The sequence below is a fragment of the Pungitius pungitius genome, chromosome 12, assembly GCF_949316345.1.
Source record: "Pungitius pungitius chromosome 12, fPunPun2.1, whole genome shotgun sequence".
Lineage (NCBI taxonomy): Eukaryota > Metazoa > Chordata > Actinopteri > Perciformes > Gasterosteidae > Pungitius > Pungitius pungitius.
Window position 1 is genome coordinate 13,710,515 of NC_084911.1, and position 24,007 is coordinate 13,734,521.

Sequence of the window (24,007 nt, forward strand, 5' to 3'; positions counted from 1 at the left end):
CGCACAATATGTTTTGACATTTAAAAGTTAATTTAGGACTTTGAGCAAGTCTCAAAAGCCACTCGTTAATAATGATATACTTAGATACTAATGAGAAAGACAAACACAGCCAGAAGTCATTGACGCTCCGATGCCTGTGCGTGTCCCACTAGGATAAACTTTTAGCAACAACACAGATGGTCCTTGTGCTTAAATCAGACAAGATGTTGGCATACATTGTGCCAAATGTAGAGAAAAAGTTCCACACAAAAACTCAAATTTACTACGACAAATAGCAACTCAACTGACTTGCTTAATCATCTTTTAATTTGACAAACATACAATGGGTGAGTCATTCACAAACCAAACAGGATCAAAACATTACTTGTCACTCATCATTCATTTTATCATACATATTCTTTCCAATATCAGGTGCCATGTGAAACACCAGAAGGGGCAGGCCTCGAGCGCCTGATGCCGTTTAAAGGGACTGGGGTGAGTTGAGTGATTTTGACCCAGGGTGTGCTCTCTGGATAACATACTGTGGACATTAAGTAAATCATGGTAATGGTTTTCCTGTGGATTTATACAAAAAAAACTGGGGAACCATAATATTTTCCATGTTGCACTTGTCAACATGACATATTTAGATGAGATCATTTGGTGGTAATTCAGTGTCCCCTCTTCCCATTTTCACAGGGAAGAGAATGAGCTAATTTCCCAGTGTCAAACCATTCCGTGGAGAATACTTAAAATAATAATGATAAAATGTAATTAGCATATCTGGACTAAACATTTTTTGGAGCACTGTATTAATAACATTTTTACTTGCTTACACGTGCCGTTTCATTAAGTCATTTCAACCCTTCAAATCCACTCATTTTATTATTTTTATATGAACAAAAACACACACAAGGGTGGAAATTCAGCCCCAAACAATAGGCCTAAAAATACAAGATAATTACACAGCATTCAAAGTAAAAGCACCGTAGAACTTACTGAAACTAATAAAGCCAACTGATAATCATTGCTTCACACTAAAGAAAAAAACATTCCTTTATTTCAGTGTGTGTCTGTTAACTGTACATACGCTCATGTTCACTAACCAAAAGAAGTACACATCTATGTGCCCACACACAGGACCACTTTCTAGAAGTAACAAACAGATGACAGGAGGGCAAGATGATACAAACTCATCAACATCCTATTTGGATTTGAATCCACCCCGTCCAACTGGGCCAAACGCAGTTTGAGTTGCTCTTTGCCCCTCTAATGGAAGATAAATAAGGGAGATTTCTACCTCAAAGACTTTATTGGATCATCATGGAACACACAAGGGGCTTTTTGTCTGAACCAGCTTACAACAAATAGTCAGAATTAGGAACAATTTTCTGTTTTGACTGAACGGCTGTAAAGACTGTAATCCAAACCCCAGGAGGGTTGATGGGAATTGTATTTCTTTATGCATACAGTGCAGTGAATATGAACACAATAATACGAATAGTATTATGAATAATGCTATAGTATTTATTTGAACTGAAAAGAGCGCGTGTAATCCCTTTCCCGAGCACAAGGATCATAATCTATGAACGCAGTCATGTGACACCAACAGAAGAACTGTTGTTCACATGCCTGGCTGCTAGTCATTGAATGTACATTTCATTTTATATCATAAGCCAGATATATGCCACAGGTAAGGGGATTTTACAGTTACATCTCTGGGAAATAGATTGGCAAAGTGCACAAATACACATTCCAAATGTTTTTTCCTGTTTAAAATGAGCCTCAAGCTTGGAACCCATATCTCTCAGTCCGGACCTGACTGAATCCAATTGGCTGATCTTTTAATATAGTTTAAATGAACCAAACCCACCTGGGCTAATCCCCTAGAGTTCTGCTTGGACCCTGTCTTTTAGTTACACGAAAACAACGGAAACATGACTTGATATGGAAGTTTATCATTCCAGGAAAAGCAGCGACTAGCTCTCTTAGCTTAGCTACATCTTGTGGAATGTCTAGTGATCCTTTTAAGGATGAACCGAACCAAAGGAACATAACATGCTCACACAAACACACAGGTATACAGGTGTATGCCAGTGCTTTGAGCTGTTGGGTGGAACATGAAGGTGTACACATGCTCGGATTAAGAGGCGTTGATCTGGGTGCACATCTGTATACTCAATATTATATTTCTGCTTTGTATTTGTGGCCCTGCCTGAAGGGCAAAGTAGGAATGTGCTATGTGTAGCATTTCAACGTGATTATTATGATGGGGGCTATTAACGTCTACTAGCCCCAGGGCTCTATCTTACATTGTAAACTGTGTTACAGTACGACAGATGGTGCAAGTGGAATGGTCTTGTTTTCGAAGGTACAGCTTCCCATTAGCAAGCTGTGTCACATGAAAGGACTTTGCCTTGTGTTTCGAAAGAATTCGAGCAGTACCCTTTGCACCCTTTGGCTGCAGCAGACTCAATTTTAACAAATGCTAAATGCTACACATAGCTCTTTTAGGCTTAGCTCCCAAAGCAGCTGCCTTGTCTCTGTCTCGTCAGTAGTGTGTTGAGTACCAGTCATTGTCAGTCATCTGAACAAGCTTGTTGACAACGTCCAGCAGGTTGTAGTTGTATTTCTTCAGCAGCCGCTGGTTCAGCAGCCGGTCTCCAAATCCCATTTCCACCAGCGCGGCCATCATTGTGTCCTGAGTGGATGCGTCCACTGGAGGCTGCATAGAAACAAGAAACATATGAACTGAACAAGGCAACAATCGACCTGGGCGGCGGCAGCTGTCGCTTTGGGTTTCTCCACATGAAAAAGCGCTGTGCAGTGGGGCGGTCGGAATCAACAGAATGATGGCCCTCAAAACCACCCTTGATGTTAAAGTAATAGTTCACATTTATGGATTGGGAGGACCGTGGCCAATATTGCAAAAAAGTAGTGCTACACTTTGGATTTCAAGAGGCTGTAATACATGCAAATCCTACTACCGTAAATCCTCAAATAAAGACCGGGATTCAATTAGTGGCCGGGCTTCAGATAGTAGCAGGGGACGTGGTCGATACGGACAAATAAAGGCCGGGCCCCAAATACAGGCCAGGGGGTAAAAAAAAAAAAAAAAAGGAAAAGTAAAGAATATACTGGATATAGCTGGACAAGGACATGATCCGAAAGTCCGTCAAAGTTTGTGGACTGACACTGAAAGATGACGGGAGTGAAGATGATCTCATCCATTGCTTGAAAGCGGGACAGCCATGTGCCGCTGGTAGGGATGCGCTGGCGCAGCTCCGGCAGTGGGGGGAGGAGAACCGCACGCAAGTAGCCCAGGATGAGGAGAACGACGAGGAGGAGCTGCAATTAAAGCGCTATACGCGATAAACTTTTTTTTGGCCAAGTGAAATTTTTGACTTGCTTGATTGTAATTGAGAACATTGGAAAATATCTGCAATTAACGATGTATCTCAAGACTGACACTATGGTTTATTACTGATTCATTTCTAAATGGTTAGTCTCCAGAAAGTTGATTAGCTATAGTTCTACCGGTTTCATTCTACCGGTAGCCTATCAGTAAATGGTTGCAGGAAGTGCTGAACGCATATGCAATGAATGATTTTAGCCTACTGTAATTATGCCCATTATTTTATTTAAATAATACAATTTTATAACAGAAGATACCGGTAAGTAAGAAATAAAGGCCTGCCCCAAATACGGGCCGGTGCGCTGTGCAGCCTATGTAAATAAAAGCCCCGGCCACTATTTGAGGATTTACGGTATTCTAATGGGAGGATGAATGTATTCAGATTTAATGCCTGTAGTTTTTTTTTCTTACTATCAGTTTTCCTAAAATGATATTTAAGAAATTGCAAAATCTGAGAAGAGAATTGAAATATATTGAATCGTAACCCCTGTATCATGATATGCATTACATCACTATTGTTTTGCCTATACACACCACTAGATGGTAGATATTAAAAGAACAAAGAGCGCGATGTGTTTACGACATACACATCAAGTGTGCAGTATTGCACTATGCACGAGCCTACCCTATAGTCCACGTTATCAGCTCGATCTGTTCTTTTGGACTCCAGCAAACCCCAGTTATGTAAAATAAATAAATAAAAATAAATGTCAGCTATAAGTCTCAGAAGTAGTCCAGTGTACTTTGATTGGGCTCCCAAAAATTCAAACGTCCATGGTTTCAGTACGTGAAGCAGCAGGAGCATACAGGGCATGATGTATGTTGCTATATGCAGACCACATGCTGACCTGTGTGGGACCTTGTCCAGTGAACAGAGCTTTGTAGGCAGACGCAGCTACTGACAGAGCTCCTTTCACCAGGCCGCTGGTGAGGCCTGGGTGCCTGAGGAGCGACAGTAAACAGGTTACGTTCCGAGCGGGACTGCTGTGGGAAAGACTTGGCTCCTCCACTTCAGCAGATCTACACAAATGATAAGCTATTCAATTTAGAAAATTGGTGTTGATTTATTGTCAAGTTAATGACAGGGCTAACGAGCTTGCTAAACGACTGTTGAAGAACAGTTAGCAAGATGGTGGTTCAGATAAAACCTTTGAATTATACATGTATAATATTGAAAACTTAATCCCTGGGATTCTGGCGCGTTAGTGTTTAGCTCACCAGCTAATAGTTTTAGTCACCAATTAGCCACCTGATGCAGCCAGCAGAAGGATATATGTCTTTATTCAAATATGTGTGTGAGGGTATGAGTGTGAGACCTGGGGTCCTCAGGGTTGTTCTCCTCTGTGTTTTCAGTTACTTCAGCATCATCTGTCTGAGTTTGTTCAGGACCAGATACTGTGATACAACAACAAAAAAACATTATCCCACCATCTATGAAGAATATCAGTATGAGAATGAACAAGAAGATGCTCAGAGCTGCTGTGCAGTGGTATAGTCTCAAACCAAACTAGCATTTTTGTAGCGTTATGAATTAGTATTTGGTTTTTACTTTATAATTACGTAAGCACACCAAATAAATACAGATGGCATATCTGTGTCCTAACATTACCATCTTTGTGAGATATGTTTCTCTATGCTCATTATAGTGGTGCGTCGTGGTGTTAGTTTGATAGGTACCCTTCTAATACCATTTGGAAGAATGCAGTAATAGTCATTTAGTTGCCCTATAATGACATTTGAATGGCATTACTCAGCAGCTCAGCATATGTACTGCTGTAGCAGCTTCTTGGTCTCCGATCCCTTCTCTCATCATCCGTTTGGAAAATGTTGATCTAATGTCCATCATGTGCTGTGTGTTTGCTCACTGGCTAGCTAACCACAGCCACTCTGCACTGCCCTCGAACAGATTATATAATAATACCATCCCAACCCGATAACACAACATTGTCAGCACTGTTAGCACTGCTAGTACGGTTAGCTCTGTTAGCCCTGTCAGCACTGTTAGGACTGCTAGCTCTGTTAAATGTCAGCTCTTTCAGCATTGTTAGCACTGTTAGCTCTGTCAGCACTGTTCGCATTGTTAGCTCTGTTAGCTCTGTCAGCATGGCTGGCACTGCTAGCTCTGTTAGCTCTGCCAGCTCTGTCAGCATTGTTAGCACTGCTAGCTCTGTTAGCACCGTTCGTTAAGAGTCTCAGCCATCTCCATGTTGGGGGCCGTGTGCAGGCAGTACCTCCTCCTTTTGGTCCAATCACACATCACATTGGCAAAATGCTAGGTGAAGGCATTTGTGAAGTAGAGACGTACCGTTCTCAGTTTGGTACAGTTCAGAGCCCTCTGCTGCTTCCCCAGAAGGAGCAGGGTCCACATCTGTCTCTCCACCGTCGTGTGGACTGCACAACATGGAGAGCAGAAACACAGGGGACTGTTTGCTATCAGGCTGAACGACAATGAGCTCTTCTGAAGGCCCCGGGCCCCGCAGCCGATTGCTCGCCACTGTCGTCAGTGTGGCAACCCACCTAACCGTCTTAATTAGCAGGCTTTACGGGTTTTATATTCATATCTAGAACACCAAGTGTTTACTAAAGCACAAAATTGTTCACAAGAGCTCAACAATCAACAATTTGTAATTTGCGATTTTGGGCTATACAAAATAAAATGAATTGAACAATCCTCATGGATTTAGTCATATCTCTACTGTCTGATTTTTCCAGAGCCAGTACGTAATAGTGTTAAATTATCGTGATCTTTATATTGACCAAAATAATGTTTGTTTCTCTGTAACTTACAACATTGTGTGTGTTACTGAATCCCAAATTCTGTGTTAATTAACTATTATTTTCCTTCTGCTGTTATCTAAGCCTAATGTTAGCTTGCAGACACATATTTTGTTTAAAAAGAATGTGTCCGCTTAACACAAGCACTCAAAATAAAGTTATTTCATTTTGAAATATGAATAACTCTTCAGAGGAACCTGTGTCAGAGCCCAATGTTCTTCCTTCAACAAAGTTCTTCCAATGGTAAATTGAATATTCCAGAAAGTGTCCAAAGGTGATATGTGTGCAGTTGTGAGTGCTGATGAACTTACTGCTGCAGGAATACATATTCAACATAAAACAAAATGCCTCATACTGACCTTGGTGTAATGATGGCTCGAGGCGGGGCCACCACTTCAGGGGTCAGAGGCTCGTCGTCCAGTGTCTGAGATGTACACAGCATGTCGTTGGCGCTGCTGGCCCCCAGAGCCTCACCAGGCCCCCGTTCTGGGGGTGAACTGTCCCGTGATGTGGGAGAAGGGGTTTCTGAGTCTGTGTCCGTCTTGGCTGGGATGTCACCAGGCTGGGACAGAGCAGAGCTGCAACGGGACAAGAGACGGGGAATTAAAGGCAATGTGACAACATACAACAACATAACGGTCAGAAATATACACGCATTTAAGACTAAGGACTTCCTGGCTTTTTAATTGTGTATTTTAAATGATAACCACTGGGTGGAGTCACGCACCTGTACATGGATTCCCCCAGGGGCCGACTGGTGTCGAAGCAGTCAGGGAGGATGATGATGTAATCCTCCGAGGAGGTTGAGGAGGAGCGACTCCTAGTCCCCTCTCTCTTCTCTGTTCCCTTCTTCTCCTCCTCCTCCTGTGGCCTCTTCGCCACGCCGATGTTCTCCTTGTGGGACTCCTCACCTTCAACAGAACGACTAAGTTTCATAAGGGACACGGGTCGGCACAAGGATACACTGTCCTGCCTCTCTGTCATTGCTCAACGCCATTTGTCTGGCGTGGTGTTATAGCTGGTCATGCCACGCAAAAGGTAGGTACCACCAATGATAGGAAATGCAACAACAACCAATGGACTTGACCAACTTCCAGATCCAGGTGCCATTGATGAGTTATTTAAATTAACTTGCATGAGGCCCAATATTTAATGGCCAGAATGTGTGTTTTGATGGAGAAACGTAGCGAAGAAACAATGAGCATGTGAGTCACGAGATGCTTCCACTTGTGGTCAATTAAAGAACGTCAGATATTATTAGTTAAAGAGATTATTGGATTTTAAGTGTTTTGGGAGGCGTCCTTGGTACAGATCTAGTCAACACGTTTAATAACTGGCATGCCACATACCTTTTAAGGTATGATGCATGTGCTGTGCATGTAGATGTTCTTTTAAAGGCTGGGAATCGACATGATCCTCTGTTTTTACAATACACACTAACCATTCATGCAAGATGCCAAAGTATAAAAGAACTGGGACGTCCCCCATTGGTTAGAGGACAGCTATAGGATACAGTTTGCTATCCTATAGTTTGACAATTCGGCAGTTTCTTTCTTCCTTGTGTTCAAAGCTGGTATTTCTTCAAAATTACAGAAATTGAAGCTAATTCATATTTGTGGGAGATATACAAGTGTACGTCTTTAATCAATATTTGCTGAGTTTTTCTAAAACAAAAGGTTCCCTGATACAAAACCTATTTACACAGATCCCCTTTGAATCATAATGCGGCAGGTGCTGAGAAGTGGACCTAGTGTTGTGACCCATTGGAGGTTGCTTCCTGCTTTAAGAAGAAAGTGGAGATGACAATGTCTCTTTGGATCCCATCATGGGGAAATCAAAAATTCTCTTGTGAACCGATGGAGAGTGGCGTCTGTTTGCTGCGGTCACCTGTGGTTGTGTGCTCCGGCCCCACAATGAGCGCGGTCGGGGCCGAGCTGGGGCCGGGTCCCAGGGACGAGGCCTTATGGAGTGGAGCCGGCAGGGAGGCTTTTAGTGGGGGCGGGGGGGTGGCCTTCAGCATAGACGCAGTATTCTGGGGGCTCTTAGAGGTGCTGGGCCTGCTGCCTGGGCTCTCTTTGGATGTTATTGTTTTACTCTTCACACAGGAGGAGGAGGAAGAGGAGGAACCTCCCTGAGCAGCTGGACGCAACACTGGGGAGAAACAGGAAGTCCCCTGTTAAATGCTAGTAGAACTTTTCTATTGGAACAACTCCCATGTGAAGTAATGCAGAATCGAATACAGAAATCACTCACACACATTCATCTCTAGCATGGCCGTTACACGAAAATACAGAAATCATATTTCTATGCATTGTTCCATGACTCATTTCTACAGCTGCACGTCCCGTTACACTAATGAACACTACTGATACACAACATGTATCCAGGTCAGGCAGTGTGCTATTTCATTACGGAGGTTGGAATATTTGGAGGAGGGTTAGAGCAACCATTAAAGGAGGCGTGCACAGAGTGCACGCAGCGTTGCTCTATATACACATCAAAGGCAACGTTAGTACGGGAAATGAGTTGTTGGTTGTTCTGATGAACTGTAACGTGTAGAGTAGAAGCAAAAAGACGGTGCAACAATGGCTCCACTGAATTCACACATTCAGGTAATGCATGTTTTAAGGATTTACTGAGCTGTTCTATGAGGTAGATCAGATATCAATACATGCCTGTGAAATGTACATAGAAGGCGTTACATTCTCACCATGCCAGATTAAAGTATTCTCTTACTCTAACGATTATTAACAAAGTCAAGAAGGGTAATCCACTTGAAAGTGGTGTACCTGGCCCTGGGAGGGTCCCTCTCAGAGGGGCGTGGTCAGGGGACTCCTCCAGGGTCATTGAACGAATCACAGTCTCACAGACAAACTGAGTCCCGCTGATGTCATCCTCCCCTTCCTCCTGAGCTGGAACTCCGCTCCCCTCTACAGCAGGTCCCGTCCCATGAGGAGCATCTGTGGACCAATGACAAGGTAGACAAATGTTACGTCTCTGTACGGATCAGGGGCAGGTTCTTCTCCTGCATACATTTAGGTCCACTGCTGACAATAAACATGTACTCGGTACTGATTGTAAATAACGTTCTAAGAACAATGCCTATGGTCTTTACAAACCAAAATAATGTATATTAGTATAGACAGATTTAATCCACAAGCTGCAACAAGACATCCAGGAACCACTCCGTGCAATTGAGTTCATCAAAAGAAAATGAATTCACAGTCAACTATGTGATGGACTATTGACACCTTTAAAGGGGTCTTTGCGGGAGAACAGTCAACGTCACACAGCGAGAGCCAATGAAGACGTTGGCTGGTCTCTAGTAGCAACAAGCTGTGTGTAGCACAGCTCATCAATGCAAGAACGATTGTTCTTGGTATCAGGCAGTGAGTGTATCTGTTTATTAAATACAAACTTTTGTGTTACTAACAAACATGTTAAACTCTGTGTGGCAAGCTTTGATAAATGAGGATCGGCGGTCGTTTGTAACTGCATCAGGAACTCTTTTTTTTTACCCATGATGCTATTGTTGACTTCAGTTTCTTCCTGGATGAGAGCCAATGAGGGACTGCCCTTGTCCTGCAGGAGGCCATCTTGAGGCACAGGGGACATGCACGGAGTCATGTCTGGACGGAGACAAATGTCAGTCAGGTCTCTACAGTTACAAACACGTTACACTGACACAGCTTGGTGATTAATGATTGTCTCACTTTGATACTACAACATCAGACAGCATACAAAACCCTTCCTGAACCAACCAGCAGTAACTGGACCTTACCAGCAGGGGTGTTATTTGGGACACTCTCCAACTCTTGGACGATGTTGATGTCCAACAGCTCAAAAGAAAGAAGATCCTGAGAGATTTACACACATATGAAGAGGCTCAGGTAAGGGTAGAATAAATGCACAGCGTCCTGTTCTTTTATTCTGAAGCTGTTGTCTCCAACGGGTGAGATAAGGCAAGATTACAGGTAAAAAGAAAATGTCTCAACGTGAACGTCCCTTTAAAAAGTATCCTTTCACACGGATGCAGGGCTGGACTGGTAATCGGGCATACCGGGCAAATGCCTGGTGGGCCGACACACTTGGGGGCCGGTCGATAGGCCTGTACAATTTTTTATTTTTTTATTTTTTTGCTTTCGACCGGCCCATAAAGCAGGGACAGCGGCCCATTGTTTCATTTTGCATACTGACACTGGGCCGGCCCAATCATCTCTTAGCAGGCTCCACCCCTCCCTCTCCGTGTGTCAGTCAGATGCATTCAGTGGCTCAGAGCCAGAAAGAAATCTCTTCATCAGGATGGAGAAACAAAAACGTAAGAGCAGGGGGGGTGCGGAGAAATTGCGGGCCAAAAAAATAAATAAATCTAGAGGTTGATGCCTCAACATGTTCAAAAATAACTGACATGTTTAGTGCTGTAGCTTCAGTTGTCAAAACTACTACCGTACCTGACGACAGAAACATACGGTTGCCAACTCTCCCAAACCCAAATCAGGGACACTTTCGCGAGCTGACGGGGGGGCGGGCTTGCACAATCTTTTTTTTCTTTTCAGCGCCAGCCTCACTGCTCATTTCCACAGATAGGACAGCTCTCACCCGGCCCCCGCCCGCACACTGGTCTGATGCGTCACAACTTCACAACAACCGGGAGTTTTCGCGCGTCATTGACTTAGCAGGCTGTGATTGGAAATCGGGACTGGTGCTGTCCCGGACGGGACAAATCAAAATTGTCCATAATTCGGGATGTCCCGATCATCATTTACTCACCATCAAGTTGTTTCAAACCTGTTGGATTTTTTTTATTCTGCTAAACAAAAAGAAAGATATTTTGAAGAATGTCGGTAATCAGACAGTTGATGGACCCCATTGACTTCCATAGTAGGAAAAATAAATACTATGGAAGTCAATGGGGTCCATCAACTGTAAAATATCTTTCTTTGTGCTTAGCAGAATAAAAAAAATCATACAGGTTTGAAACAACTTGATGGTGAGTAAATGATGACACCATTTTCATTTTTGGATGAACTATTTTTTTGTCCCAGTCCAGCCCTGCACGGATGTATCACCGATTAACATCCAGTAATATATACACTCACCGGCCACTTTATTAGGTACACCTGTCCAACTGCTCGTTAACACTTAATTTCTAAGCAGCCAATCACATGGCGGCAACTCAGTGCATTTAGGCATGTAGACATTGTCAAGACAATCTCCTGCAGTTCAAACCGAGCATCAGTATGGGGAAGAAAGGTGATTTGAGTGACTTTGAACGTGGCATGATTGTTGGTGCCAGAAGGGCTGGTCTGAGTATTTCAGAAACTGCTAATCTACTGGGATTTTCACGCACAACCATCTCTAGGGTTTACAGAGAATGGTCCGAAAAAGAAAAAACATCCAGTGAGCGGCAGTTCTGTGGGCGGAAATGCCTTGTTGATGCCAGAGGTCAGAGGAGAATGGCCAGACTGGTTCGAGCTGATAGAAGGGCAACAGTGACTCAAATAACCACCCGTTACAACCAAGGTGGGCATAAGAGCATCTCTGAACGCACAGTACGTCGAACTTTGAGGCAGATGGGCTACAGCAGCAGAAGACCACACCGGGTGCCACTCCTTTCAGCTAAGAACAGGAAACTGAGGCTACAATTTGCACAAGCTCATCGAAATTGGACAATAGAAGATTGGAAAAACGTTGCCTGGTCTGATGAGTCTCGATTTCTGCTGCGACATTCGGATGGTAGGGTCAGAATTTGGCGTCTACAACATGAAAGCATGGATCCATCCTGCCTTGTATCAACGGTTCAGGCTGGTGGTGGTGGTGTCATGGTGTGGGGAATATTTTCTTGGCACTCTTTGGGCCCCTTGGTACCAATTGAGCATCGTTGCAACGCCACAGCCTACCTGAGTATTGTTGCTGACCATGTCCATCCCTTTATGACCACAATGTACCCAACTTCTGATGGCTACTTTCAGCAGGATAAAGCGCCATGTCATAAAGCTGGAATCATCTCAGACTGGTTTCTTGAACATGACAATGAGTTCGCTGTACTCAAATGGCCTCCACAATCACCAGATCTCAATCCAATAGAGCATCTTTGGGATGTGGTGGAACGGGAGATTCGCATCATGGATGTGCAGCCGACAAATCTGCGGCAACTGTGTGATGCCATCATGTCAATATGGACCAAACTCCCTGAGGAATGCTTCCAGCACCTTGTTGAATCTATGCCACGAAGAATTGAGGCAGTTCTGAAGGCAAAAGGGGGTCCAACCCGTTACTAGCATGGGGTACCTAATAAAGTGGCCGGTGAGTGTACATAAGGTCACAATGACTACTTTTACTTTTGGTACATGGTTCTTTAGCTCAGTGCCCCACAACATGTTTGTCTCATTGAATCAATCAATCAGTTTCATGTAATCAAAAGAATCAAATGAACAGAATTAAAGCTATTCATTCTTTCTGTGCAGCTCAGTACGTTAAGTTGATAAAGTGTAATCATTTCATTTTCACTAGCCTAAAGAGCCTGCTGGTGTGTGATGCCATTGACGGGTGATGTGTTGCTACCCGTCATGATGGCACATTGTGTTACCTGTGCAGTGAGCAGGTCCACAGAGGGGATGTAGTACTCCTCTTGGTCCACCGACATCAATGGCTGCTCCCTTGCAGTACAGGCCTTTCCATCCTTTGCAGCTGGGTTCTTACCCTGCAGACAAGGTCAGACCTTCTCATCTTCATGTTGTAGAGAGCACACTAAGCGTGTATTTCATCTTCACGATAATCTATGGAAGGTTCTAGCTACTGGTTCACTCCCAGCCTGTGCTACCCTTAATAGTCCGGAGTATTAAGAAGAGTATGCCACCTGAAATTGTGTATGCCAGAGAGGATCATTAGGTTAGGACAATGTTGGGACGTCACCATGTAAGGAAACAAGGAACACCTGTTTGGAGCTCTCAGCCTGGACATAAAAGCCCGAACAAGGGGAGAAAGCCAAAACCCACCCAGATCTTGATCCTGAGTCGACATTTGGTTTGAACATGCTCACAGCCTGATTGGACGTTGCTTCATACATGCTGTACAATCGTGTTGTCATTGGACAAGGGATGCAGGCGAAGCAGGGGGGGGGGGGCGCTGGCGGTCCGACTGACGGTTTGCTGGCGGCGGGACGTACGCACTCCGGTGGCGGACCGCACTGGACGTGCAGCCGGACACCGGCGGCGGGCAGCGAGTTTGACATATGTAACCTAGACAAATAACACGGACAGTGCAATATAATTAAATCTATGGTTTAAATACACATATTCTGCCACATGCTGGTGGAGATGTGAACACGTTTACTCTGCAATCTCCTTAAACTGTCTCTGCTCTGGTCACTGAAGCAACACAATACGTGGACAATAAATATCAGAGCCAAGAGCAGCGAGTGTAGTCACCTACTGCTGCTAACACATACCAGTCAGACCAGGATTATTTATTTATATCCGTTAATTAACTTTTCTCCTCTTGTTAGCCTGGTAACCGCTGTCATTGCAGACGGTTGCGTCGATTTTTACTGTGAAAATCTACGTACTTCCTGTTTAGCGGCTACGCTTCGTATTTTCATTTTATGGGAAACACCACAAAAAGTATTAACGGAGTAAAATGTTGTTGGTATGGTTTTTACGGTAAAAGGGACGATGATAAGGTACACGGACCTGCCTCCCACCTGTCTTGAAAACTCCTGTTTTCAAATTCCACCTTTTTGTTTTTTGGGGAGATGGATAGTTGAAAATAAAAATTAGAGTCAAAATTCATCCTGTGATTATATTTTGAAAGGACTTTTTTAATGCAGCAAAGTGTCTGTCCATGTTTTCAGCAACGTGTGCCAGGTTGGGTCAAACCATTCTGATATGGGGGAGACATTGTGTTTTTAGGATAATTAAACATCCTGAATATAAAATTCAGCTTATGAACTTGATTTTGAATAAATTTGAGAAGTTGAGAATGTTCCTCGATTTGGGAACAAGTTGAGAACAAGTTGAGAACCACTGATCTAGACCAGTGACCAGACCACTGATCTAGACCAGTGGTTCTCAACTGGTCTGGCTCCCGGACCCACCATCACCCCTTAATGACAAGCCGCGACCCAATTGAGCTCATGTTTACCTACAGATAGGAATCTGTCATCACACCCCTAACAATGAGTGGGATAAAGTAACATACAGTGTTGTGTCAACGCTAATGCAGAAGGGCTAACACACACACAGGATTTGTCCTCTTAACACACGTGATGACACATGTGCTTTGGATATGAGTGATGAGATGGGAGAGGGACATGGGACGGGTGAGGGACCAGGGCAGGTGCCCACTCCAAGTCACCAGGGCAGACGCGTGTAATCCATTTAAAAGGATTGACATACACAAAGCTGCTGGACCAGACAACATCCCTGGGCGCGCTCTCAAAGTATGTGCTGACCAACTTGCTGAGGTATTTACTGATATTAAACATATCCCTATCAGTCAGTGGTCCCCATCTGCTTCAAGAAGTCCATCATTGTCCCCGTTCCAAAAAAGCCTAAAGTCCTCTGCATGAACGACTACCGCCACCATCATGAAGTGCTTTGAGCAGTTAGTCAAAGCCCACATTACAGACTCCATGCCTGCTACATTGGACCCACACCAGTTTGCTTACAGGACAAACAGATCCACAGAGGATGCCATCTGTCTGTCCCTCCACTCCGCACTCTCTCACGTGGACAAAAAGAACACATACGTGAGAATGCTTTTCATAGACTACAGCTCAGCGTTCAACACCATTGAGCCCCTTAAGCTTGCAGTCAAGCTCAGGGAACTGTGTCTCGACCCCACCCTGTGCAGATGGATCTTGAACTTCCTGACGGGTAGACCCCAGGTGGTGCGGATGGGTAACACCACCTCTACCCCACTTATCCTCAGCACTGGTTCCCCCCAGGGCTGTGTGCCAAGTCCGCTCCTGTACCCTCTCTCTTCACCAGCTTCTCACACCTCCAACACCATCTTTAAGTTTGCTGATGACACCACCGTTATAGGCCTGATCTCCGATAACAATGGGTCGGCCTACAGAGACAATCACTGTCTCGGTGGTGAACAATCTCCATCTCAACGTCAGCAAGACTAAGGAGATGATTGTGGACTACAGAAAGAAGTGGCGAAAATACCACGCTCTCATTCTCATCAGCGAGTCTGCAGTTGCCCAGGCCATGGACTTTTCAGCATGCTGCCGTCGGGCAGAAGGCTCAGAAGCATTCAGACCAAGACCAACAGGTTCAGAGACAGCTTTTTCCCCCTGGTCGTTATGATAAACAACTCCTAAATCCCTTCCCTCCATCCATCACCTCATGCATATCTAACACTTTATACTGCCACTTCACACTTTAAAATAGCTACCTAGCTGATCACCGTCACTTTACCACAAACTGTCCATAGCGTATAGCTACCTCGATATAATGATCATTGGCTACATGCCATCTAAAGTTATTAAAAGCTTGTTGATATCTCATTGGGTTTTTAATTGATGGACCAATCAAGTTGTAGGGGGTGTGGCCTCAAAAGGAAAGACCAATAACTTTAAAAGTAAAAGGCCTGTCTTCACCAAATCTAATACATGTTCACATTGGCTCCTTAAACATCCCCTGAAATTTTCAAAAAAATTGAACATTAGGGGCGCTTAGTGATTCTCTGTATTTTTGCTTGTTTTTTGCAATTTCCACCGTATTTTGGTTTTACAAACCAACGAACTCCTCTGAGAGTTTAAATCCGATCGATTTCAAAATCAGGCAAGTTGATCCATGGGGTCAAAAGTTATTAAAATCAAAAGTTTTCATAAAACTACCTGGGCGTGATCTTGCGTCCATTTTGGACAATATTTGACGATTTTCTTCTAAATGTAAAATGTGATAACTCCAAGGAACATTGATATTTCTGGCTAGAAATGTTTAATCATGATGCTTGTGTAGGCCTATAAGTATTCCCATGAAGTGATTTAAAAAAAAAGTATAGCGCCACCTATTGGCTTAGGTCAATGCAACATTTCTACAGTTAGATGTCCATCTCCTAGCCCTTTAATCTGATCCATTTCAAATCTGTGAATATGAGCCTTATGACTGTGATGATAGGCCACAGTGAATATTGGGAGTTTTAGACCAACTTTGTTTCCGTGAAGACACCATCTTCGCATGAAAGTTCAAGCACATCTTCTGAGCCTTGGCAAACTCTTGAAAAGCGCTGTGAGTGTCCTGAGTGATGACCTTTACAGACCTGATGTGGAGTTTTGGATCAAAAGTGAAAAATTGCCTCCATGCCGCCCCCTGGAAGTTTTCGACGAAGCAGCGCCGGAACCCTGTTTGACCTACAAGTTAGGTGATTTTTCAACAAATGTATTACAGGGAGACTTTAAAAAGTCTCTGAGGACTATGCTCTAAAACAAACAGGAAGTCAGTTATAATTTTTTTAGTGTGAATATTCCCTGTAATTTTGCAAGAGAGAGACCAATTCTATTTCAGTGATGTTTTGATTAAGAAATTGAGCACATAGCTTTTCTGCAAACGCAGGTTAGAATCCTGTCTCGGCCATAGTATTTTTTTTTCTTCTCTTTTTGACCCGCGTGTCCTGCTGACCGCTGCCCCCCCGACATGCTCGCAGCTTTAATTTATTTTTACTATTGTATTAATATGTTATATGATGTATATTTCGTAGATAGGTTTTACATTTTTTTATTATTGTATTGCAATGTTGGGGAGGGCGGGACCTAAGCATTTCATTGCATAACTTGTTATTGTAATGACAAATAAACACCCTTGAACCTTGAACCTTGAGGGAGATGTGTGAGGGAGGTGCGTCCCAGCTCTGAGGGGGTGCCGTATGGATTCATTTACACAAAGATTAACACAAGAGATTGCCGTTTCCGTTCATCCACACATTTGCTGTACCTGCGGCGTGACACACGGAGACACTAGTATCCCATCAGCCATCATGGGCGCTGGGGCCAGAGGATCCACCATAATGCTGCACCAGACCCGGGGTCCAAACTGCTCTCCAGCGTGGGCCAGACGCCAGTGGGAGGTGTACGAGCCCTCTACAGCAGGAGCACACAGCGCCACACTCACTATGCCGACCTGGACAAAAGAAATACATACATGTGTGTATATATACACATCTAGAGAAATGTATAGCTGTATGGTACTGAACATATTCACTAGCTTCAGTGGCACAAAGAGTCAACAAGAAGGCTGGCAGTACACTTATTCTCACCTGTCCTGGCTGGAGGAAGGGAACAGAAACTTCTCTCCAACGGTCCCCAGAACCTACCGCCAGGTTTCCCCACATGAACTTCAGCTGCAGGGAGCAAGACAAGGTCAAATATGATGCTCATTCACAGTGGGTCCAATTATTGTTATACTGTAAAATACATCCTGAGCCGTAACACTCAACTTTCATTGGTGTTGTTTTAGTAGCAGAAACCTTCCTTAAGCACAGTGCACCATAGTGTTATCGCCTTCAAATCCTTGGTACAAGTTTACAGCAACGTAAACGACAGTTAAATCCAGATGTCAGAATGCTAGCAGGTCTGTTGTTTGTCATATCCAACATGCCACTCCTTTGAGACATCAATCAAAGAATTGGACAACATTCAGTGGAAACATTATTACTAATGTGGCACACTTAGGGCTATGTATACTTCTCCTAGAACTACTACCATTACTACAGATCCTACACCTCTCTATTGCCTTGCAGCCAGCTAACTATTGCTAACTTAAATAGCACATTCAGCTTGGCCTTACATAGCTCAAAAAATGATTTGCATTCACAAAAAGTTGGCAGACTTACATATGATATTAACCAAGGGCATTCATTGTCCCCAGATGACAAGCCGATGACACAGAAGGTACCCTAAACAGCACAAAGGACAGCAGAACCGCACCTTAGTGTCCATGCTCCAGCAGATGGTTCCAGTGTTCCTCATCTTCCAGTACTTGATGAACTTGGTCCCAGGACGCAGTCGGGTTCCATCAGGAAGGTTCTCGTCCAAAAATGCTGCTGTCATGGCTGGAACCACCAGGGGACAGGGACGCTTTGGACGCCTGGGCAAGACAGAAAAACATTTAGTCCTGCAATGATTGAGTTTAGCTAGTTATTCAAACTATTAGCATAATTTATTAGAAACTACCTTTAGCATTTATCTATTTATGGTTTTCTATTTGGTGCTGGCTTGCTCACAAACCTTTACTCACTTATAGCCATCTCAATTTCTATTTAAATTCAAATTTCTATTATTTCAAGTCTCTTGACCTACTCCACAATCCTCGATGATTATAAATAAAAAATGCTGCTGCTCTGAAAGAATCCCTGACCTGCACATTTTAGTGGACCTTTTTTAATGTATAATAACCAATCTAGTTTGGCCTTTGGTTATTTTTAGTATCCTACTCAGGGCTGTTGTGCTGGGTGGCTCGAGGCTGCAGAAGGACCGGGGAGGAGCTCCCATCTCTGTGGGAGGAGCTCCACTGAATGCCCCGCCTCTCCATTCTCAGCTGTTTTCGGATCTCCTTGACCTCAGCTTTTAGCAGACGCTTCTCTGCTTTAAGCCGCTGCTTCTCCGCCTTTCGGAAACTGCGGTCCCCTCGCCGGTAGAACCTGAAAAGGGAATCCCGGGTATGAGCCGGTGGGCCTTGTGGACAAATGTGCCGTGACCACAACCCCCCTCAAACAAGAGTCCCTCATAGGGACTCGTAGAGATTCAATGTAGCTGCTGTCTGTGCTCTAAATGGACTGGATTTGTGTTTCTCTTCTCTAGTGTTGGTTAGTTGGATTCACCACACAATGAAAAACACATCAAGGCATTGGTAGACCAGCAACTTATTCTGTAAGGAAATGATGATTTGATCAACGGGGTCTGATGGCTGTGGTGACAACATACTCGGATACAATACTGTGAGTTGTTTCACGGCAAAGTAAACATGCTCGAACAATACTAGACATTTTTTACGCCACTTTTCCTACTGCTCTGTTAAGTCCATACTTTTGCTACTTTTGGACTGATAGCGATCGGGAATATGAATATAAAAAGGACATAAACGCATTGCAGCAAATGCCTTTATACAACACCTGTTTTCTCATTTGCGGTCAAATTTTTACTTGACAAATTTGCGGCACTTTTAAATATACAAGAGGTGTATTTACTGGTACATTTATTCTGGTCGAACAACGCGTTCAAATGTCTTGTGTCAACCAAAGACACGATTTCAGGCGTTTAACCGAGTGGTACCTGCTGTAGTCTGGGGCGGGGGATCCGTGCTCTGGGATGGACAGAGGAGTCCTGGCTCTCACCAGGTTGTGACTGGGATCATGAGAGAAACTGCAGGGCTCGCACAGCGTGCAGGAAGTACACACACTACCACAAACACAGGGAAGGGAGAGAGAAACATGGAGGACGAATAGCATCAGATATGTTGATTTACAACATTCATGTCCTCGAGACAAAGTAAAGACTCTACTGATAGATAGTGGCAGGTGGTTGAGTCTTCCAAGTACAGACTTGATAGCACGTACCTGCACTGGTAGCCTCCCCCTGTGGTCTGCCCCCGGCAGGAGGAGCAGGGAGGGGTGGAGGGCGATGGAGCTCCGGGCAGAGTGGAGGAGGCCACCTCTGGGACCTGTTGGACCTCTGTTCCTCCACCTGCTTCCCCTCTACCTCCCCCGCCTCCTGCTGCTCCTCCTCCTCCTCCTCCTCCTCCTCCACCCAGGGGCTTGTGAATGCAGCACTGTCCAGAGAACTCCCGGCAGATCTTCTCCACGGCCTCACGGACTACCTGGTCCTTAAACTGGAGGTGCAAGGCACTTTATCAATGCTTCTCTTCAAATCAGGTCATGTGTCGTCAGGGAGTTCTTACCTTCTCCATGTAGGAGGTGAACCAGGCTGGAGGAGTCTTGTCTTCTTCTTTGGTCCCTTTCATTTCTTTCAACATCACCTGATCGACGCAAGACACCGCATTAGACAAAACACGCATACTAACATCATTCGTCTTATATCGTCCCCACTAACTGACAGAGAAGTGGTGTTGAAGCCCCTATGGAATATGAGGGGGCGCCCCCCTGTTATAATGCTTGGGGAAACGCTGGGACGTATTACCACCAACATACCCCTCCACGTTATTGATGGTCAATGGAGAGGTTGATGGAGAGCTGAGCATCACAGCGACCTCGCCAGTGAGTGTGCTACAACGTCATCATCAGTCGACTGCTACCCGACTCAAAGCATGGCCCAGAACATGCACATGTACACTACTCTGGAGATATTGGTTGGATCTTATTCAGTGTAACCTTCTTTATTTGTGTGACCATCAAGTGGATGCTGATACAACTGAAATAAGTATTGAACACCATTTTTCTCAGTAAATAGATTTCCAAAGGAGCTATTGGCATGAAATTTCCACCAGATGTTGGTAACAACCCATGTAATACATACATACAAAACAAAGAAGTTCAGAAATAAAGTTATGTGTAATAATGTGAAATGACACAGGGGAAAAGTATTGAACACATAAAGAAAGGGAGGTGCAAAAAGGTATGGAAAGCCAAGACGTGTTCAATACTTATTTCACCCGCTGTATATGTGGGAGCGCAAGTTACAACGGATTGTGATGCTCCAGACCGTTGAGTGAGGCCATTCCCCTCAATGAATACACCCAGTCTAGAGCCAATCATTTCCTTTATTACACCTGTGATGCTAGCGGATGCTCGCTGATGCTAGCGGCGTGTGCCAGGTCTTACCATGCCCTGTTCTGGCACTGCAGCCTGGACTCTGCGGCTGACTACCTGGGCCAGAGCGGGACAGTGCTGTGGGGGTCGGAAGCCCTTCTTGGGCTCTGTGCCGCTGGTCTTGGAGGTAGGGCCCCGTGCCGGCTGGCCCCGAGTCTCGTACACGTTCATGTGGAGCCGATTTCCCTGCCGCACCGCACTCTGTTGAATCAGTGAATGCGTTTGGGTCAGCGGCTTTTTCTTTGAGGAATACTCATCTTTCTATTTAAATTGTTACGCAGCGTTAGCTTTTTGGAGTGGGACGGATTATTTGGGTCGTGAGAATGTTGGAAAAAGGTCTGTGACCTCTTGAACTGATAAATGCAGTTCCTGAGATAAACACATGAGATATACTGTATAACTCAAAGGCAAAGGGAGAATCCTTTGAGCGGACTTGAATCACGACTCTGCTCCATGCTAGGAAGCATTGAATAAATGTCCTGTTCAATGATTTCACCCCAGTGTGGAGTAAAATGAGCATTGTGAATACATTTTCTTATCTACAAGTGAAATGAGCATGAAATGTACAATACTTCTTTATTATTCATGTGTTCAAATCTACTTACCTTCAATGCCTCCTCATAGTCCACTGGAATAAGAGCAGAAATATTCATGAATTTTATGGATTCATCAGCATACTGTGACCTGTCGGTGTTTGTTACCTTACCTTGGCTGTTAATGGACACCTAGAGGAGAACAAGGGAAGATTCGATGTGTAAATCTGTGAAGGTTCACGGCGTGCGGTTTGGTTTTGTGATACAGTTCCATGAATTAAAGCAATTAAACTGCAGCTTTATTGACTCGGGCTCTGCGTGACAGAACCTGGTGTCTTTATTGCTCTATGTATACTTTCACCACATTGCATTTTGTACGAGATCATTGCCTATAACAAAGGGATTGAAATGATCATTTATTTATTTATTTGTGACACTTGTCATGTCACATGACTCAGATCACAATGAGTCATTTTACAACGACGATGCTGCAATACTAGAAATGTATACCTTCAATTGATATATTGCTTCTATTTTTCATTATATTTAATAACTTAAATATAAATGATTGAGTTTATTACCCAGCTTTAGTTCAATGGCTCCATTAATCACACTTTAAAAACACCAGTAGTTTCTCACCTCCTCGTTCTCCTCGTCGAAGTAGGTCAGCTGCAGACTGCACAGGCCAAAGGAACGCTTCACCTGTGCAGCCGGACACAAACAAGCATCCGATGAGGGCTGAGGCCAAGGCTCATCAAAAAGGATGAGAGACATGAAGTGAAATGGCGTGGGATGACTCCCCCCCGCGAGATGTGTGTGTGACGGCTCGACTGGGCCTCATTCACCCTGGTACAGGGAAACATCCAATCAAGGAGAGTCTGATTTGTGTGACCATTGACCGCTGAGCCCATATTTCACTTCCTGTCTCTGTTAACTGAGTGGAGAGCAGGGTCATCTTCCAATCAGAGGACCGGTGGTTTGACCCTGTTGCTATCCGTGTCTGCGTGACTTGGTCAACACACGAGAGCCCAAACAATGCTCCCATAGCAGAGGCCCAGGGGTTTGAATGGTATGAATGGTAGTCCCTGATGGACTAGTGGCTCCAACCACGTTAGCTCGTTTCATCGGGCTGTGCATGGGCTGAATGGGTGAATGATGTCAAAGCCAAAGTGTTAAAGCCCTTTGAGGACTGATGCATCGGGGGACGCATGTTAGTCTGCAGCGGCTACAAAGAAGCTTCTGAGGTGCCTTTATGTGTTGTTACGGTCATGGTCGTTATTTATTGTGAACGGCCAATGATACGTCACTATTTAAATGTTGCTGCCACAAGGAATTGTGGGACAAAATTATCTCGTTTTCTTTGGTAAAGGATGGTCCTGTGGTTCCTATGCTATGTTTTAAATATGATATTGGATTCAGTCATTTCTTACTTGTACGATTCATTACTTCCCTTGGTAAAATGATACATGCAGGACACAGATGAGTATAGAATAGTATTTTTGATGTTGTAATGTACATTAAACCAAGTTGCATGGGCCAATATGTTACATGATACGTTTCTAATGGAATTAAGGTTTTAAAAAGGCACATTGTTCTGATGGAGTTAAAGATGGTAGCCGACATAAAAATGAAATAAACACATTTTATGAAATAAAGGGCCTCAATAAATCAAGCAGTGCATTGTGGGATTAGGACAACAACTACTATTATATCATCATGTATCATGTAATGATGCTGATGTGAATGGAACAACGGAGGGACAGCTGGAGGAGTGTGGGCAACATGGTGGATGGATGAGGGGCTCGAACAGCTGGAAACAGCAGCACCTGCATGTCTGAATATCTCAGGAACACATATATATATATATATATATATATATATATATATATATATATTATATGTGTGTGTGTGTGTATGGTGGGCCATTCCTTTGAGGCCGATGTATCACAGCAATGTCACAGTCACAATCACAATCCGGTGTGTGTGAGCGCGGCCCGGCGCCCCCCCATCTCTTACCATGGCCTCCATCGACTCCCAGCTCTTAGTCTCAGACCCCGACAGGAGGAAATTCTTGGAGTTGCCCCTGAAGTTCACCTTCAGGTTGATGTAGAAGTCCATGTCGCGTACCCGACCTGCGGCAGCTATTCGGCTTAATCCCGCACACTGTGATCCATCCGACGGGAGGCGTAGTCTGTGTTTACATCAGCAGCCCGGACACGCCCACTTCGCACCACGTGCCCGGAAGTAAAGCCACACTTCAGCTCGTACAGGAAAACTAAAATGCGGGACCTTTTCGGTTTTTATTCGACTAACTACAAAACAATATAAATATAAAATAAACAATAGCAATAGTTTAAATCATAGAGAAAGCTTTGTTGTTACGAAAGCATTTCAAACCTTCATCACACAACAAATAAAATAAAATGTTCTCATTATCATTCATGCCTAATAATGTAAGCTATGTCATCCTTTTGCTTTGAATGAGTCTATTGAGAGCAGAAGTAGTCATTTACCGTGAAGGAGAATCCATTCC

General features: G+C 44.1%; 1 protein-coding gene across 3 annotated transcripts; it reads right to left on the bottom strand.

Annotated features, from left to right (window-relative positions):
- Positions 1-284: 284 nt before the first annotated feature.
- On the bottom strand, positions 285-23,891 carry nbr1b (NBR1 autophagy cargo receptor b). Of its 3 annotated transcripts, none has more exons than XM_037476313.2 (23): positions 23,491-23,891; positions 22,114-22,176; positions 21,648-21,666; positions 21,547-21,569; positions 20,954-21,142; positions 20,074-20,151; positions 19,733-20,004; positions 19,449-19,574; positions 18,611-18,817; positions 18,105-18,264; positions 17,435-17,518; positions 17,113-17,298; positions 12,759-12,872; positions 9,951-10,026; positions 9,688-9,798; positions 8,959-9,129; positions 8,057-8,320; positions 6,897-7,080; positions 6,529-6,747; positions 5,700-5,785; positions 4,711-4,789; positions 4,243-4,414; positions 285-2,704 (listed from the first exon to the last, which is right to left on the bottom strand). In XM_037476313.2, the coding sequence occupies exons 1-23, from the start codon at positions 23,590-23,592 to the stop codon at positions 2,531-2,533; spliced, it is 3,159 nt and encodes a 1,052-aa protein (XP_037332210.2). In that variant the 5' UTR covers positions 23,593-23,891; the 3' UTR covers positions 285-2,530. The 3 variants fall into 3 exon arrangements, with proteins under 3 accessions (XP_037332210.2, XP_037332211.2, XP_062421766.1); XM_037476314.2 differs by having other exon boundaries at positions 4,243-4,336; positions 23,491-23,889; XM_062565782.1 differs by lacking the exons at positions 4,243-4,414; positions 4,711-4,789 and having other exon boundaries at positions 23,491-23,877.
- Between the last annotated feature and the right edge of the window lie 116 nt (positions 23,892-24,007).